The 18,844-nt window shown below is 44.9% G+C and overlaps 2 protein-coding genes across 3 annotated transcripts in view; one reads left to right on the top strand and one right to left on the bottom strand.

Moving 5' to 3' along the window:
- Wun (wunen) overlaps positions 1 to 12,774 on the top strand; it is a 35,381-nt gene extending 22,607 nt beyond the window's left edge. The window contains exons 6-7 of one of the 2 annotated variants that reach the window (XR_013320837.1): positions 440 to 863; positions 3,306 to 12,774. Coding sequence is in view for 1 of the 2 variants with exons in the window: in XM_077693956.1 (XP_077550082.1) it covers positions 440 to 551; positions 9,524 to 9,600 (189 nt within the window). In the remaining variant the exon portion in view is untranslated. The remainder of the gene's footprint in view (positions 1 to 439; positions 864 to 3,305) is intronic. The other variant, XM_077693956.1, reaches the window with a different exon arrangement.
- A 1,900-nt stretch (positions 12,775 to 14,674) lies between these two features.
- The window catches only part of Rich (Guanine nucleotide exchange factor subunit Rich), a 43,884-nt gene continuing 39,714 nt past the window's right edge, over positions 14,675 to 18,844 (bottom strand). Inside the window, exon 26 of the mRNA XM_077693955.1 lies at positions 14,675 to 16,336. Coding sequence (XP_077550081.1) covers positions 16,183 to 16,336 — 154 coding nt within the window. The 3' untranslated portion in view covers positions 14,675 to 16,182. The remainder of the gene's footprint in view (positions 16,337 to 18,844) is intronic.

Raw genomic sequence — 18,844 nt, forward strand, 5'->3', positions numbered from 1 at the left:
CATTGAAAGGCTGTTTCTGTGTTATGTACGTTCAAACCCCCATTAAAAAGTGTACCCCCCCCCCTTCCCCCACCCCCCGAGTTGCCAAAAATTTGATTTTAAGGCTCCTAAGGTGACGTAATAAATGTCATCATTCTGCTCCAAATCAAGGTTCTTCTGCTCCAAAATCGAGATTTCGCTGCTCCAAAAACTGCTCCCAAATCTGATTCAGCTGTCTCACCCCTGCTTATTCAAAAGTTCCAAGAAATCTTGCATCTCTAACCAGAAGCTGAAATGGGTTGAGAATTGGACGTAGAGACGTAATAAAAAAGTTCAAGGCCCGTGAATGGATTCAGGTGACACACGTGTTCTATTTGAGTTGGCCTGTGTCGAAAAGTGGGTGCAAAAAACAGGGCAAGTCGATGATGCTGAGCGTGCAAAAACTTTTCCCCTCGTGCAGGCATGGGGCATTGCACCGCTGTTCCACCCCTACGGCCGGCTTCTGATGTCAGCGGGCAGCGACACCACGGTGAAGCTGACCTTACAACCGGAGCAGCCTCTGCACTTGAAAAGCAGGTTTCACGATGTCGGCGTGCCATAGAGGAATGTTGATCGCTGCGCCGAAGACCGTCCAGCTGAGGGGTTCGCAATAGCGGCGCTGCTGCGGTCACCACCTCACATGATGTCCGAGGCCACTCAAAGTGCTGGGGGTAACGCTTGGGGAGTGGCTGCGAAGGCGCAAATGACACGGTGGCTGGTATTGAGGGGACATTCGGCTCAACTGAGGCGGTTCGATTGCAGTTTATATCTGGGACTGGGAGCACTGACACCTACGACTGAAAATTCTTGAGGCGTTTCCGTTGATGGTCGGAAATTAAGGGGACGTGCTCCTCCAAACAACTTTTTTTTTAATAATGAAGTTAGGAGGCTGAAATTTTCACAGCTTATAGAGATTGAGCTCCTCTGGTCATATATGTAATCAGATTTTGAATAGCTGCTCCGGATAAAATGTTACGCAGCATGACTTTCACAAAAATGGCTTTTTTGTGCACACTTTTTTTTATAGTAAAAATTTTTTCTGAAACTTTTAAAATAGCCTAGGTGGTTCCTTATGAACTGCAGAGTGCACAAATCTACCTAAAAAAGCCTCATCATCATTTTCCTCACCACGAAAAAAAAATGACTGGTAGTGTGCCTTTTTTTGTTCTGTATATTTTTGTTTTATGACCGCCAGAAATATCTAAGGACACAAATTGCATAATGAACAAGATTTGTGCACTCTACGTGTTATAATGAACATTTGTGCAAAATTTCATCCTGATACGACAACTTTAACTGGGAAAATAAGTGTGCACAAACTCAGAAAACGGACAAAAACAACAAGCTGAGAAAAACGCAATTGAAAGTTTATTTCTTTGGCAGATTCAGAAATTCTTGCTCGAACAACATGAAATTTGGTGGGGATACAGTCTGGAATGTCCACATTGAGGTACTAAAACTAGAATGCTCCTGCTGCATAAGTTGCACCCTCACGGTTTTTGCTGGGGTAGTCCTTGGTGTGGGACCGTTTCACCAGGCTGCGGCAATGGGGGCTAGCCTTAGCAGTCAGCTTTGCACACATCTGCCTGACCCTCCGCTGGTCACTTGCATTGCTTAGTCTGACCAGTTCTTCTGAAGGGAAGATTCCCAGTTCTTGGAGAACTTGCTCAAAGCTAGTGTGGCCTCTGTTGAACCACAACCCTGTGAGGGCAGTGGCAGTCTCCACTACAGTGAACTGCAGGTTGTACGATAGCGTCCTGTGCCAGATGCGCAGTGCTGCTTCCGTCTCCATGGCATGGGATGAGCAGTCAACATTTTTTTCACACACAAGAGGCATGAAAGGCTTGCCACACTTCCTCCTCTTGCTCATCAAGCTTTTGGTGGCGGCTACAAGTACAAGTAGTTTGACAGCACCTCAAAATCCAGGCAGAGACCAGTGTCAAGAGAAATGGCAGTGCTGTTGTGTCTCGTGTCTTTGCTTCTGCCAAGTACCATCAAAAATCACACTGAGGTCAGTCTGACCAGCTTGCAACGCAGTTACTTGCCTTGCTTCAGCAAGGTTGTCAGAGATGCCTTTTGTGGCCGCAACATGAACTTTCTTGGCAGTGTTGTAGAACGTCATTTGATGCTGTGGTTTTGGTAGACCAAGAATGGCACAAAACCTGCATAGCTGATCGTGTCCGATGCCAACCGCGCGTGCAGCGAGTACCGCTTTCACATTGACGGCGAAACTATCACGGGGAGGCCGCAAACCGGAACTGCAGAGTTCCGGTTTGCGGCCTCCGCGACCGACGGCGGCAGCGCGCTGCGACGAGTAAACAGAAGAAATCACTCCCGAAGCCACTCCCGCAGGGCACTTCTCGTTTTTGCACTTCAGTTCCAGTACCGATGCGAGGCCCTTCCTCTTGTTCGCAACCTCGACTACGACGAGTTCGCACTTCCCGCACGTCGCGCACACGGCGGCACTCAAGGTCAGTCAGAGCGCCGACTCCACAGATAACTGCACCGCTCCCGTGGCTGGCTGTCTCCTCACCTTGGAAGGCTGCCGACTTCTTCTCCGATGCGCTTATAAAGTCGATATCTTCGCTGATAAAATCAGCCCCGCCTGGTAGAGCCGCGCTTGCAACGCTTGAAGGCCCGGCGCCGTTAGGCCTCACGGTGCCGGTCGTGCCGGCATTGGCCGTGGTCGTCACAATGCTGCGCCGCTTGCGCTTTCCTTTGTACCGGCATGAAGTACGCTGCTTCCGGCGACAAAAGTCACGCTTCTCCTCACCGTTCACGATTAAAAACACACGATAAGGAAATAGAAAAGATAGCGCGAAGTAGCGAACGGAACGATGCGGGCGATGGCGGCTCACAAGCGGCAAGAGCCAATGGCGGTCCCGCTTTCGCGTCACGTGATTTAAATGCCCAGTGGGAGCTCGCAAAACAAGCGGGAAGAAACATTTTTTTTATTTTTTTTACGCGGAGATACGAAGCTGGCGAGCGGCTCAATCGAGAGAAGAAGGCTTGATCTACCTCTCTCAAGTGACCAAAATGGCGGCGAGCCACGCTGCCGTGCGGAATAAATTCTCAAACCTGGCCGAAATTTGGCTTGATTGCGCGATTTCTTGGGTCACCGCGAGTCATTCAGACACATTTTTCACTAAGTTCTCGTTCGTATTTCGTTTTCATTTTTTTACCCATGAAAGAAGGATAGTCAAAGATGCTAATGCAAGGGAAAACAAAAAATCGGTATATTTCGAAAAAATCGCGTTTTTTCGACCCGCGTGTCCCCTTAAGGGCAGCTTTTCCTGTCACCAGCAACTATCTCAAGTGCTCAAGTTTGTTTATCCTTACAGAGTAAGCTGGTCGTTACGTGAACATAGCGAGTGAGCTGATCATTACATGCACACTTATACAATGTACATTTTACTTGTTAAGCACATTTTCTGATGCAGAAATATTATTAGCAGTTTTTGTTACTTCACCCACTGAGTGAGTTTCTACATGCACCTTTCACTTTATATTTTACGGTTATTTTTCCTCCATTTTGTAATGTGTGAACCCTGGTATCAATCTCGCATGTCGTACTTCACGCTTGCTTTACAAAGGCCTATTTTCAGCAACATTGGCTTAGTTTTCATTCCCAGTTAAAAGTCCAAAGGCAATGGTAAGCGGGTCGAATGCATCATTTGTACCATTTGCTCTGTTCATTGCTTTTGAGCTACAACCATAGCGGTAGAGCAGCTTCTGACATGCAGACATCTCAATGTGTTGAAATCCGCTTCAGGAAGACTAATATAAAGCAGCGTGTCACAGTTGACAAGTTTTGGGTCGCTCTTGAAAGACTTAATATGTACTTATTTTATTATTGCTGCCTGTTTGGTGCCAAGTTTTTGTTGCTTCATCTGGTGAAAGTTTTTGTAAGTGCCAAGCTTTACATACCAAGGCTGTTTTAAACCAGTTCATTCAACGGTAATGGTGCAATTATAAAAATAAAAGACTAGTCAGGATTGACACCGGTGATACAACGATGGCATGAGTCTGCAGTTCGCAAAAGGAATCGTCAACATTCAGGAATTTGCAAAGGCATTTCTAGGATCTTCAGAGCCTTTGCTGTGCTGCGTGCGTATTGGCTCAGAAGTGCCTCTGCCTAGTTTCATTTTCAAGCAAAGCATCCATTGTTATGCGACCATTTCAATGAAAGAGTATGTGTTTATATTATTAATCACACTTCATCTTATTGACAGCAAATTAAGGAAAATGGCAAAACTTACCCGTACTGCTGACTGAAAAAAACGTTGGTTAAAGTTGGCATCAGCAAGTCTTACAGCACTGCTGGGCTGACTTGCTGGAAAAGTCAAAATGTGTACAAAGTAGGGAAAAAAAAAAAAAGAAATGCAAAAAAAGTCACTGTTCAGCTCATCGGCATATGCGAAAATAAACCAAAGAAAGAATATAGTCACTTTCACACAGCTCAACCACAAAAGTGAGGTACTTGAAGACAAAACGAGACATCACGCTTTTTGTTGCTCGCACTATTGTCGCCTGATGGTATCAACCAATAGTGCTAATGCTACGAAGCACTTTTGAGCTTGGCATTAGAGTGGTGACCGCAGCATGCACGCACGTTGCACGTGTTGCTCTCTTAGTGTGGCCTTGGTGTTCAGTGTAGTTTTTGCACAGTTGCTACAGCATCACTTCTAGCAACGTCCTTCGGCTACGGCTAGGTGCTCAACTTCGGCTTGTGCTACAAAACAGTGATGTTCGTTTGGCTAGCTCTGCTTAGGCTGAAATTTGCCACCCCTGCTCATTTAGCACTTTTAACTGCCGAGTGATGGAGATTAACGAATGTGTTGTGTAGTAGTTGGTAGTGCTAAAGTTTTGACGTGCTGTTTGCTGTTTGCTTGCAGCAACTGCTTTTGATGTGAAGCAAAGTACTTTACTATTGGAAAGTAGTATAGTACTTATAGCAATGCGTGCCCTTTTTAACCACAGGGTTATTTCATACGATATGAGATTTATGCTCCATGGTGTATTTCCAACTTGCTAAGAGTGACGGCAAAAGCGGGTGGACAGTACGTTTGGGCTCTAAGTAACCCAGTTCTTGCAAACGCGTTTCATCCATAGCCAAAGTATCGACACATCCCTTGTTACTTTGCTTGCCGTGACTGTAGGTTCTTGGATGCGAGATTAGATTAGCAATAAAACAGTAACACCGACCAGAAGAAACTGCTAAAAACTATAAAAAACAAGAAAGAGACATTTCAGCTTCTCCATGGAAGCCTTGTTCACAATGGGTTGAAGGAAAGTTCATGGACGCATATGGTTTGAAGCCAGCCAAGTGTTTGACTTCGTCAACCCTCTCGACTTCATCAACCTTCGCTGGGAGTATGGCCGAACCGTAATCGCCGAAATTTGCCATTATGTATCCCTCACAACTTGCGTTTCTGCGTTTTATGGAAGCCTGGACTTAAACCTGGCCAGCAAAGCGGAAAGGTTGTTTCTGATGTCCTTCCCCGGACGTCAGAAAGGTTATGTGTGCTGTGGAGTGTGCCGTTAGTCAAGTTGATTCGTCCCGCCGTGACGAGGCTCGCACCGTCCTTTCTGGGATGCATTGGCAGAAGTTCGTTCGCCCCTTTCTGCTGACGAACGGAAGGCTGTCAAGTGACTTCAGTCGAACAGTGAAATCGTGATCCTTCCCGCTGACAAGGGGAACGCGATGGTACTTATCTACACGGCTGTCTACAAAAGCAAGATACTGGCTCTGCTTAATGACCAGGACACTTATGTCCGACTCACTCGGGACCCGACCTTGAAGGTACAGAAGGACTTACAGGCACTCTTGGCAGACGTTTTTCGCTTTGTACTTCCCAAGCGCAAGTCTTTCCATTATGGCCGTCTCTTTCACAATGGAGCTGCACCTGCGCTTTATGGCCTACTGAAAGTTCACAAACCTAATGTGCCCCTGCGTCCGATCGTTGATTACACCCACTCGCCTCTCAACAAGTTATCCGGGTACCCGCAGAAAATTCTGTCTCGATTCATCGGAAAGGGCTCCATACAACGTGGTGATCATTTCTTTCAATGTGGTGTCGCTGTTTACCTCAATTCCAACTGACATGGCTGTGGAAGCATGCATTTCTGCACTAGAATCTGACCAGACTTTGACAGACAGATTGCCGATTGCCACAAGACGCTCTTCTGCTTTTACCTTGGAAACACGTACTTCTGCTTCGACAAGCTCTTCTACAGGCAAGTCCACGGGTATGGCAGCGGGTGTCTCCATTTATGTTGCTGCTGACAATCTTACGAAGGAATGGCTGGAAAATCGTGCACTAGCTTCCTTCAAGGCCAGGAGTTTTTCTGTGCTATGTAGATGATTGTTTTTGCGTGATTCGGCGCAGTGCATAGCAATAGACTCCCATTTTTGGATGTGCTTGTCAGCAGAGACAATGGAGTGCTTTCGTTTAGCGTGTACTGAATGGACACGCACTCTAGCCGCTACTTAAACTTTCGGTCCAATCATCCTGGCGCTCACAAAAGGTCTGTTGCTACCTCCTGTTCAACCGTGCGAACTGCATTTGAGCCAAGCAGAAGGCCATTTCACTGACTTGGATGGTGCAAAACGATCTTTCGGCAAGCGGTTATCCCTCAGCGTTCTTGAGTGGGCACGCACTTGTGAACGGTAAGGACAGGCTTCCCAAAGAATCGTTCCCTGGTCTGGTCTACAAGATTCTGTGTGCCAATTGTGACTACACATACATTTGTGAATTGGGCAACTTTTAAGAGAGACTGAAGCAGCGTCAGAACGGTGCCAAAAAAAAGCGAACAGCGTCGAATGCTCTTGCCGAGCACATGGATGCAACGAGCCACGAGATTGACTGGGAAAACTCGAAAATCATCAGCCAGGAAAGGAACTTGAAATCGCAGCTTTATCTGGTGTCGTCGGAGATACAAAGGACACGTCACACGCTCATTCGAAAGGGAGGAAACCTTCCCCATCGTACATGCGCTGCTTACTTCACGTACTGAAAAAAACATAAGCTTCCATGACCTTTCCTTCACCCCATCGTGAACAAGGCTTCCATAGAGAACCCGAAACATCATTGTTTTTTTTTCTTTTTTTAAGTTTTTAGCAGTTTCTTCTGGGGCGGTATTCTCGTGTTTGTCCGTTTTGAAGACATCCGTTTTGCGTCTGTTTTATTATGATGTACTTCCAGTTGTAGGTGGGCCTTGGTTGACTTTTGCGCAACTGTATCTTTTATGTGTTTATTGTTGCACCAGTGAACCATCAACAAGGTGACGAGAAATCGTCTGCTCCAAAAAGCCGCGGCTCATAGCTCCACTGGGCTTACGTGGCGTCACATCCGGGTGTTCGCTTTTAGCCAGTCAGGGCTTGCTCAAAATGGACACTTTTAAAACGGATACAAAATGGACGAAACACGAGAATACCGCCCCTGGTCGGCGTCTCCATCTTAAAGGAGCACTGACACCAATTTTCGGTGTTAATATTATTGCACAGTTCGCTTCCTTCACTCAACAGAATACCCTGGCTGAAATATGAGCGGCCTGCTACGCGAAGAACATAGTTCAATTGGATCGCATTTATCGCGCCGGCGGAGCAGCGCGCGGACCGGCACTCAACAAATGGACATCAGCGTGACATCACTCCAGGAGAGTAAAAAGAAGTGACGCGACAGCGCTCGTCAAAAACTCGTGACGTCACTTCACGCGCGCGGCCCCACGAGCGGCGAGCGGGCGCAACACCCTCTCAAGCGGGCGCCGGTGAAGTCCGCACAAAGCGGTGAGGTCAAACCGGGAGGCTGTCGTATGCGCCGTTCGGGATGAAAGCACGGGAATTTGAAACAAACAATTTTCAGGCCGTTCAATGTAATTAACTATCACGCACTGAAGTATTTGAAGTGCTATTTCAGGTTCGCCAGACCATTAAGCATCGATAAAAGCAATAAAAGTGTAACATAAAATTTTCGTGTCAGTGCTCCTTTAATGCAACATGTCTCCCGACCAGACGGCTTCCGTCAATCTTTAAACTTCAAGATTGGATTAGATTTCACGTCATGCAGACCTGCTGCCGAGAGATTATCATTTGATGCTCATTTCGCACGCTGTGTTTTACTGCAGTGTGTGCTGTCCTTACCAGCTTCATGTGTATTTTTCATTTTTCTCATCAATTAACTGCTTGTGCAATTTGGCTACTTAGATCACTTGGCTGGCTCGGGCATGTGCTTTCTGATAACACTGCAAGTGTTTGGGTTTTGTGAAAACAAGGTGAAAAGTTGAAGGGCTGTAGCAAGTTCAGGCAGGTGCAAGCCAGTGCTGTCAACAGAGTTATTAGCGCTGTTTCAACGTTGTCAAGGTGATGCACAACTAACTTGCATTGTTTTGTACCTGCTGCACTTGCCCTGCCTTTCTGACAACTGGCATAAGGTGGCTCGTTAATTGCATGCTAATGATATAATTGTGCTAATCCATAGTTACAACAGTGCAAACGAAGATGAAGACTGAGAGAAAACAAAAGCACCACACTGTTTTCTTTTCTTATACCCATGCCACACGTACACGAAAAATGACATTGAGTGTTTAACGCCTTAAGGTTCCGAATGACATTATTTGGGCGGGCCGTGCTACACGTGAAAACGCAAAGGCATTAAACATGTTAGGCATGATGGCGATAATGACCTAAAAAAGAAATGCACTCATATTTTAGAAGTTTTTAACGCAAAGAAAAATGTATCACAAGGGTTAAAAATGTTTTTGTGTGCAAGAAATTGTTATGAGAAATATTGCTTTCTAAAAAATGGTGTGAGCTATTTCTACAAGTGGCTTCAGCAGCTGCCATCACCAGCCAGCGGTAGACAAATCCGAGAAATTCAAAACGATGAGTAACACATTGATGATGATGATCATGCCCTAAAAGTCTTTGTTTTGCCTTTTTCCACTGTTTTAGTGAGCATAGTCTTCTTCAGAACTTCACCACCAAGAGTGCACAAAAAATAGTGTTATTTTGAAGTTCAGCTACGTTTCCGCGTCAACTCTCTGCTGCCGAGAGTTTCGTTGGTTTCATTCGGTGCTCATCGCGTTCGAGAGTAGGCAGATTTAAGGTGTTCGTGAAGGCGAATGAGTTGTGCGGAACTCCTTAAACCAAAAATGACATTAGAGCGAATGGAATTACCTTTTTGCATGTAGCAGTGAATTATTGGCATTAAAATTTAAGGCACAAAGCACTTAATGTCATTTTTCGCATGCGTGTGGCACGGGTATTACCCTAAGTCTTCGTCTCCTTTTGTGCTGTTGTAACCATGAACGCACACCAACTCGACTAGTTGCCACACTCATTGTACTAGTCTATTTTATGACCGCAGTCATGCATGGGTTAGATATGTAAGGTAAAAAAGCGGCTGACCTAAGGGAACAAGCACTTCCCCGATATCCCAGCATGTCCTTGAAAGCCCGAGACTGGGTTGGAGACAGAGCTCCAAGGATTGCCATCTTCCTACAGGATCTGCTGCGTGTCCTGAAGAGGAGCCCCTGCAAGGTTGTCCTTCGCCGAGCCATGTGGCACCGGAAGCAGTCTAAACAGCACACCCGTCGTTCCGCACACCTCGAGAACGCTGTAGCAACTCTCGCAGCTCGCGAGGTGTTGACCGTGGCCAGTCCGTGCCACCGAAACCTAACACCGCCAAACCTCGTTCCCCTGCATTTCCCATTTTTCGGCATTTCGCTTCGGAAAATTCGTGTAGTCACAAGGACGCTACTAAGTGGGCACGCGATCCTGTATCTCCAAATATACGATATTTTTGAGAAGTTTTTGCTGTTTGACGTCCCAGTGCCACATGGCAGCAGGCCACAAAGATCTCCATCGTCATCATTCCCTTGCCGTGTTCATGCCAAGCGCGAGCCAGACGGTATGTGATAGAAATATTTAAGTTGTCTCGAACCACCGAACACCGTCGTTACCATTGGGGAGTGGGTTTTTTTTTTTGTTGTTGTTGTTTTGCACAGTGACATGTGCTAACAAAATGCTCCACCTCATTATCCATTGCATCACATTCCATGTCATCATGCCAACAAAAAGATAACGCACACCAACCTGCTTGCTAATATGTGTGGTGATTAACAGTAACCATCTTTTAACTGTATTAACTGTAACAGTATCGATCGAAACCTAGGCTGAAGCAATAAATGGCTGTTCTCTTATACCCCTAAGATTTAAAAACAGTATAGAAGGAATAAACAAGGTATCTGTAAGAAGCGTTTAGGCTAATGCACTGCTAAAGAAGGAGCAGACAATCACAAATGAGCCAAGATTAAATTGCTTTCCACTAAGGGAGACGGTAAACGTAAAGGTGAAAATTGTACCACCAGCTGTTTATGCAACTCTGTAATGGTATGGCCCTTGCCGCCACTCCTTTGTTGAAGTGGCAAGGCAGTGACAATTTAGCTTGCACCTTGTCAAATTGCAAGCTGTTAGGCCTAACTCATCTTATTTCGTGCACGCGATTTTGACTGAAATGGGCATATACTAAGAAGAACCAGGTGCAAGGGTGTTTTTCCTGACTCTCGGTTAACAATGGACTTTTTTTTTTTGCAAGTTTATCCAATCAAGTAAGCTTTGTCATTTTAAAAATGGCGCGGAAGGATGCAGATAAGCGAAGGGTCCTTCTTCTAGTTGTCCTTTATCCTTGGCAACTTTTATATCTTTACAATAGAGAACAGTAGCTCAGCATTCTGTCCTATTAGGTACTGCATCGATGCTCTGTTTTTGTCTGATTACACTGCGGGTTGTGTTTTATGTACTTAACATTAAAAGCACGTCAGATTTTCAGTTGAACGTCAGCTCACCGCCAGGTGTTGAACTATAACACTGCAAACATTTTTATGGTGACAAATTAGCCGTATTTTAGAATTATAAATTTCTGTGACAGTGCTTGTGGACATCCTTCTAAAAGTTTCATGGTGCAGCACAACAATCAGAACGTTGGTAAGGCTTTTACACCACAAAATTGTATCCTTTAATAATGATGTTGATGTGGCAGCCAAGATCTAACTGCTCTGTATAGGTCATCTACTATTTTTTGTTTGTATACTGTCGACCTGTTGGTTATACCCTGTTTGACAAACTGCTCTGTATAGGTGATCTATTATTTTTTGTTTGTATACTGTAGACTTGTTGGTTATACCCTGTTAAACAACTAAAATCTGACAAATTTTAAGTGGAAAATTGAATGAAAAGGACCCTGCAACACTCCTTGAGCAGTGGTTTTAAACCTGCGCGATGTTTACATTACACTGCCAGGAATACCTGAGCCAAATACATATTACACGAGCACGTGAAGCGGTGAGCACGCAAATCGCTGTGAAAGACACAAAAACCAACCGTGCTCTCATCAATTTGAGAGGGAACAATTATGTGCGATTTCTCATCGTGTGCAGTTTCGGCGACAGTGAACGGATTTTCATAATTCTTGCGGGAAGATATTGCAGGGTCAATAGACTTTACCCCAAAATACATCCCGAGTAGTCTATGAGAAGTGCTGCAGGGTCCCTTTAACCGTGATCCAGATATGTAGTTTTATAGCGCATACCTCTACACTTGATCAAACTCATCAGAAAAATCAAGTTAATTAACTGTTGCCGAATTAACAAGTCAACTGTATGGCAAAATCATGGAACAATTACTGATCATTACTATGTGTTGGCTGCCATATAGGAACCAGCCAAGTCTGGAGTGGTGTATAGATGCTGTTTTTTTTTGTTTTTGTTTTGTTTTTCGTACACATAACAAGAGAAACTTGCTGACAATATCTAAGTCTGTCATTTTTAAGCGCAAAAAAAAAACATTGCTCCATTTGTTTTCAATTCTGTGGCCTAAATACTTTTTGCTTGTTCAACACGAGCCTCTGCAAAACTTCTGTAGTTAATTTTTTTCACTATTTTAGCCTTGCAACATACACCTAACCAGTTACCAAGCTGGATATTAGCAGTAAGCACATTACGAATTCTTTAGCTGCTGTTGGTGCAAAGAGAGATTATACATATATACATTTGTCTGAATTCAGGCTGCTTAGAATAGCTTAGAATAATGAGTGCTAATTTATCAGTCGATGGTTCACACAGTTCCCTATTTTTGCTGCATTCAATGAGTGCTATCAATATTTTAAATGCCTATTAGCGGCTATTTCATAGTTTTACAAACACATTACATGTAAAGACCAGTAACCGCTAGCGCTGTATTGTTCAAGTAGTTTTATGTCCAGACCTCTGAATTTCACAGCTATTACATATAGTGATAAATAGACTTGCCTTGGCAAAAAAATTAAGGCAGTTATTTTCATTGGTCAATTCTAACATCAGCTGTTTAGGAAATTGTCATGTGGTGAAAAGAAAAAGTGAATTACAAAGCAATGTACTCAGTGATGAGAATGTTATTTTTTGCAAGTTACCTCAAACTAAAGCCGTCATATTTCTATTCTTGCTGTTGTCATAGTGCTTGAAGTATATCATAGTTATTTTTAGTATGCTGTTGCAAATTTAGAGGTGCTTTTTCGTATAAGCCATGTAGGTATGCTTGTGATGGAGCCATTTTTAAATCGATTTGTGCCTCTCAAATGTGCCTTGAATTTATTGCAATTGTTTGCTGGAAAAATAATGCACTGCTTGCCCAGTTTCCAATGCTTCTGCAAGTGTGATGGGTCTATTTTTGCCTAGCACCACTGTGGCGCCAATAAAAACACTGCCTTTTCACCATCAGTACCACCTGCTTATTCATTGCTCATTTAATGAAACAGCTGAAGGAGTTGGCTCTCTCGAGTTCAGTGTTAATTCTTGGGGCTATTAAATAGATGGACTGAATTTCTGAATACATAAGAGGCGAAGATAAAGGGACGCTGACTGTATACCTTACATCCTTTTAAGTGCAGAGCGGGCTCGCCTTGTGGTCGTAGCTCACTCGCTGGACCCAAGCAGAGCCACACGGCATTCCGTCGTAGTGGCTGTCGTCGCGGCGTAACCCAGAGGCTTAGAAAACCAACTGTATTATATAGTCATAAGCGTTCGAAACTCGTGAACCGCTGTCGCCTATCATACATCTCCCCGTTGTTTAGCGCAGAGAAAACTGCAGGTACATTTGGGGCAAAATATACGTAATTAACCGGCAGCGCCCGCGTTCATTTAGCTGGGAACGCTCATTGGGTTGGTTTTTACGTAAGCGAAAAAAAGTGGCACTGCAACGCCGGCACGTGCGGGAGGAAACGCAAGCACACAAAAAACAGAACTCCCGCTGGCGCAGTTTCAGGCAGGGGGCACGCGAGCACTGCAAAGGCGGGAACTTTGAATTGCATTGGGTGGTAGCAGTGAGCGGATAACGGCACTACAGCCCATTATGGCAAATCACTGCTCTGCACTTCTGACATTTTTCACATTGAGTGGAACGGCTTTAATTTTTTCAGTGCTTGTTCGGCAGAAAATGGTACTTTCGTTGATTAAGAATTTAAATTTAAGGCAGAACTTCATCTCTCTCATTACCTGCTAGATGCATAGTAGGAAGGACGACGCAAGTTGCAGCAGAAAGAGCAGCTAAATGATGGTCACACCGAAAATTGCTACAGCTTTTTCTCATTTCCCGACTTACATTTCTTTGCAGTTGCACCGCAGTGCGAAATATTTGTAAACTATGCACAGCAGTCTATCGACCTGGGCAAAGTTGTTCCCAAGTACAGTGCCACAAACTCAATACCGGAGAACACAGAGGTTGCATGGCTAAGCGGATAGCCAATGTGCAGACACATTGAATCACTCCAGGTAATAGTAGACCTAAACAACTACCGTACTTACTCGAATCTAATGCGCACCTTTTTTCCGGAAAAATAGGTCCCGAAGTCATGCGCGTTACAATCGAGTACGACTCAAAACTGCAGCGCCGTATCGCCACTGACGTTTCAAGCTGGCCGCTTGACGATTGAACGCGTAGCCAGCACTTTGTAGTCTGCGCATGTTTACCTTTGTTGTCTGCATAGTCTCTCTCTTTTTTTTTTTTGCGTTCCTCTGTTCTTTCCGCTCTGGAATTTCCCACTGCAAAGACACGGCGGGTTCACCACGACGCTGAGTTTAAGAAGAAAGTAATCTTGTGCGCGGAAAGCGATGGAAATCGAGCCGCGTCACGTGCCTTCAGTGTTCCGGACACTTGCGTGCGGAACTGGCGCAAACAGAAAGAGAAAATTTTCGCAAGCAAGGCGACACGGAAAGGGTTCAGAAGACCAAAAAGGGAACGATATCCCCAAATAGAGGACCTGCTGGCGGAATACCTGCAGCAGCAGTGAGCGTCTCAGAGACCCGTAACGACAGAACTGCCGGGGCGGTGCAGCCCCGGACCGTCATCATAGTAACCGTCTTGCCGGCAATAACCGGCACATTTCATTTCGTGCCACCTTTGGAATAAACCTTGCTTGTTCCAAGTGAAAAAAAGTTGCATTTTTGTATTAAATAATGAAAGTCTAGCGCATGTTACAATCGAGGACATAGTGTTTTTTTTCTTCTTCGCGCCACGAAAAACGAGTGCGCGTTACAATCGAGGGCGCGTTAGATTCGAGTACATACGGTATGTTGAAGGGGAAAAAAATGGTGTATGAAATAACAAAGATGGAAAACAACGTGCTTAGAAAACATAAATTTGTTTATGTATATATACGCCGGTTTCAAATAGTCACCGCCTATACACAACAATGTGTCCAGAGTTACACCACTGTCCTCCATCAACAACGTGTTTTGCTTCCGTCTTCTACTTGAGCACGTACCACACCCATGTGCACACAAGTCACTGCTCTAAGAATGCATGTAAACAGAGTCCCCAACGAAACACTTCCCGGAAAACCTGAGATGATTAACAAACAACAGCTGCTGCTTGGCGCCTTAACAGTGTCCAAACATCTTGCACAGTCCGATGTTGACCCTAAATGCACCTCGCTGAACATTTGGGCTGACGTTAATTTCAACTTTAGCAAATAGGGACGCATCACGAGAGTTCAGTTCATTGCGGTGAAAGAGAAACGAAAGAGCAACTTTTTGTAACACTCTTGTTGCCGTTACATGAGACACCATATTCGCAATTAAAGCAGAGATATCATTTCTAGCGCAGAATGGTATGTGACAGGGAAACTGAGTGCACTTCTGGTAACCTGGAATGAAAATGATATTCACACAACACGTAATACCGTATGTTTGCGTGTATAATACGCACCTCTGCACATACCGAATATGCCGCACTTATCTTAAAAAATGTTAAAAATAGAAATACACGTGGGCACAATAACACGTGCACACACACCTATTTTAGGGTTAAAAACATTCACCCTAGGCTTCGGTGTGGGTTATGCTCAACAAATTGTGGTACGTGCATTTGCCTCGACCGTCCCATTTTTTAGCAAATTCCAACAAAAAAGCTAGCAAAATTAAGAAGATGTGGAAAGCATGAACTGGCACAGAACCAAATTGTTGAAACAGGTACTCACTGTCAAGCGATACGCTTGACAGTGTCAAGCGATACGCTTGACTCAATAAGCGATACGCTTACTGAGCCATAGTGTGTTCATTTTTGCACTTTCTATTGGCTCGCACTTATCAGTTTATCATTAGCGCATCAGTTTATCACGTTACACTGAACACTATGCATAATTCAAGGTGCTTCAGCGGAATCTGCTCTAAACCAAAACACCCAACTTGAATGCAATACAAAATCCCTCCCGAGTGAACATTGTGCCGGGCTAAGTCTTCCAGCAGAACTGCTTTCTCGTTTTCTTGTTTGGAAGCGCACATCGGCAGGCAGATAGATTATGCTGCAACCATTTCCTTTTCCTCTTGATCATCAAGAGTACAAAACAACACGTTGCACTTCCAAGACCTCACAGAAGAGGCATTTCCGCATTGCAGTGATGTGTCAGGTAGCGTAGCCTTCTTGGTTGGCTCGGAGTAGTGCTCCTGTTCACACCTCAGACAGAAGCACCGCGGCACTGTCACGTGACCCACGCTGTACGGACGCTGTATACTGGAGCGCACCATTATGCAGCGGTGGATTTCTCATGCACACGGAACAGCACACGTTTTCCCACGTTTCCTGGCCATTCCGAGGCTTTTCCACAACACCCGTAGCTTCGATGTCGCCGCCTACGCCACGCGGCAGCCTTCCTCTGGTCCTTCTGTGACGACCGTGGCTGCCGCTCTGCGCGGTTGCATGGGGCTGCGTTGTGCCACCATTCCGTTGGAAGGCGTGTCTGACCCGCGACCCTGGACTTGACGGAGCAGCCCCACATAGCCCGGGCTGCAATGAGAGCAGACAAGACGGGAGCCCTCCAGGTATAGAGTTTTATACGTACCGCATTTTCGTGCGTATAACCCGCCCCTGCATATAATTCACCCCCCCCCCCCCCCCCTCTTTCAGCTCACCAGAAAGAAAAAAAAAAAAACTCGCGTACTGCCCGCACATTTGATACAGGAAAGGCTGCACCAAAGCTACTGCTCAAGCAACACGTCACAGGCTATGTAGACAGAAAAAGTGTATATTTAGCAAGTAGAATACACTGATAGCTGCAAGGCGAAAGTCACAATTCACTCAGTGTCACTGCTCTCGCTAGAGCCATCACTTGAGCCGCAGTCCTCACAGTTGTACACAAGGTCATCTTCGGTTCCATCCAAGTTGTTTGTGTTTGCTTTTTTATTTTGTTCTTTTTTTTTATTCCTTGTCCTTGTATGCTTTGCGCAATCGCTGCCATGGAAGGATTCGTCAGTGTTACTGCGTAGGAGCTTCACGGCACAATGCACATTGCCGTGAAGCTGCACTAAAGGAAAAACCTTGCGTATGGTCCGCACCCCTACTTTGCCACTAAAATGTTTGCAAAAATTTTTGGTGCAGTTATACACACGAAAATACAGTATATAGAGGGAAATCTGGCACGGCAATCATGTGCTGTCGTGGCTGCCTGAGCTGGAACGAGCATGTCATGTACGTCCAGAAGAAGGCCATGCGGAAATTAGGATACCTAAGACGGTCACTGAGAAGATCAACACGTGAAATAAAATTGATGGCCTACAAAACGTACATCAGACCGGTCCTCGAGTACGCTTCTGTCGTTTGGGACCCGTATACGAAACTTAACATCACCAAACTTGAAAATGTTCAACGTAAAGCGGCGCGATTTATTCATAACAGTTACAGCTGGAAAATATCGCCTAGTACCCTTTTGCGAAGCGATAACTTAGACAGTCTTCAACTCAGGCGATATCGTGAGCGGCATAAGTACATGTATTTGTTGTACCATGGCGAACTACAGGCAAGTAAAAACGAGTATATTGAACATGTTACTTGGCGATTCACGTGTACGCAACATTCCAAAAAGATTAGGGAATTCTCTTGTCGAACGGAGTCTTTTAAACATTCATTCTGCCCGCGTACCATCCGCGAACGGAATAGACTGCCTCCGGAAATTGTAGAGCGCGATAATGTACAATCATTTATGTCCGCAATCAACAACCACTCGCAGCCCGACATTCCCCCTGTATCTTTGTAGTGTTTGGCTGCGCCTGATTGAATGCTTTTCTTGTTCAGGGTTCTTTCTAAATTATTTGCAGTTGTGTTTTTTACTTGTTTGCTTCCCTGTGTGATCTGCGTGTTCAATTGATGTTATGCCGAGCGACAAAGTTGTCGTCTTTGAAGTTCCCCGTTCTTTATTGCTGTTTTATTTTGCCACGCGAACAAATGCGTTCCTCTGTTTGTTCTATGCGCGTTATTTCCCGCAGTTGTCTAAAACTACTCCTGTTTCCCTGTTTTTGTATCATTATGTTTGTCCGCTCCTGCCTAGGGCTTCTTAAATGAAGCTGGCAGTACCCTGCAAATAAATAGCAGCTGGCTGACTGATTGCGGGGTTTAATGCACTGAAGCAATACCTGGGCTTCGAGGCGTGCCATAGCGGAGGGCTCTGGATCAATTTTGACTACCTAGGGATGTTTAACGTGAGCAGATACCTCGACACACAGTAGTTTTCACTTTTTGGCTGCCATAGCAGCTAGCAGTGTTCCTCTCCTGCTTGACTTGGCTTGCCACATTGCTTCTTTCGCATGTAAATTCAGAATGAAAAAGGATAACATTTTTTTTTTTTCATCTTGCATGAAGCTTTTAAAAAATTCCTGAGCAATAATTCTTTTGGAGCTTCACTTTTGTATTCATATTACAACTTTCTAAATTATTGTTTTACAAAAACACTGAATTTTTGCAACTACAGAGTTTGTTGACGAGCCATGCCAAACACAAGTCGAACATTCCCTCCCTGTACTTGACAGCCCCCTCGCTGAGGTGCGGCTTGCCTAGATACTAGCGCCAGATTTTTTTTTATAGTTTACATTCTATGCTTCCAGGTAGCCTTCCAATCCACTCATGTTATGGGATACAAGAGGCCTATGTGGAGAGACTCTGGCCACTGTTCTTTGAATGGCTGCACGAAATGGCAAAAAAAGAAAAAGCCTTTTTCTTAGGAGGATGGTGGTAAAAACGCCAAGCTTTCTCCCGTGAAACCTGCAGTCAAAGTCCAAAATCCAATCTGCTTTGACCGTGTCCGAACGGCGCAACCGGACAGACATTAGCCTCATAACGCAAGGGACCAGGTTCAATCACAACCACGGGAAGCATTTTGTCTTTTGAGGTGCTTGATGGGCCTTTGCGAAAACCAATCATCATGCGCCCTCCTATTGTGTAAAGTTAACTTTCCTGTACTGTGTATTACTCGGACGAACAACGCCATCAGTGAGGCAAAGAGAGCTTCGCTCTAAAAAGCTA

This window comes from Haemaphysalis longicornis, unplaced genomic scaffold (assembly GCF_048455015.1).
Source record: "Haemaphysalis longicornis isolate Haplotype H1 unplaced genomic scaffold, Haemaphysalis longicornis Haplotype H1 scaffold_12, whole genome shotgun sequence".
Classification (NCBI taxonomy): domain Eukaryota; kingdom Metazoa; phylum Arthropoda; class Arachnida; order Ixodida; family Ixodidae; genus Haemaphysalis; species Haemaphysalis longicornis.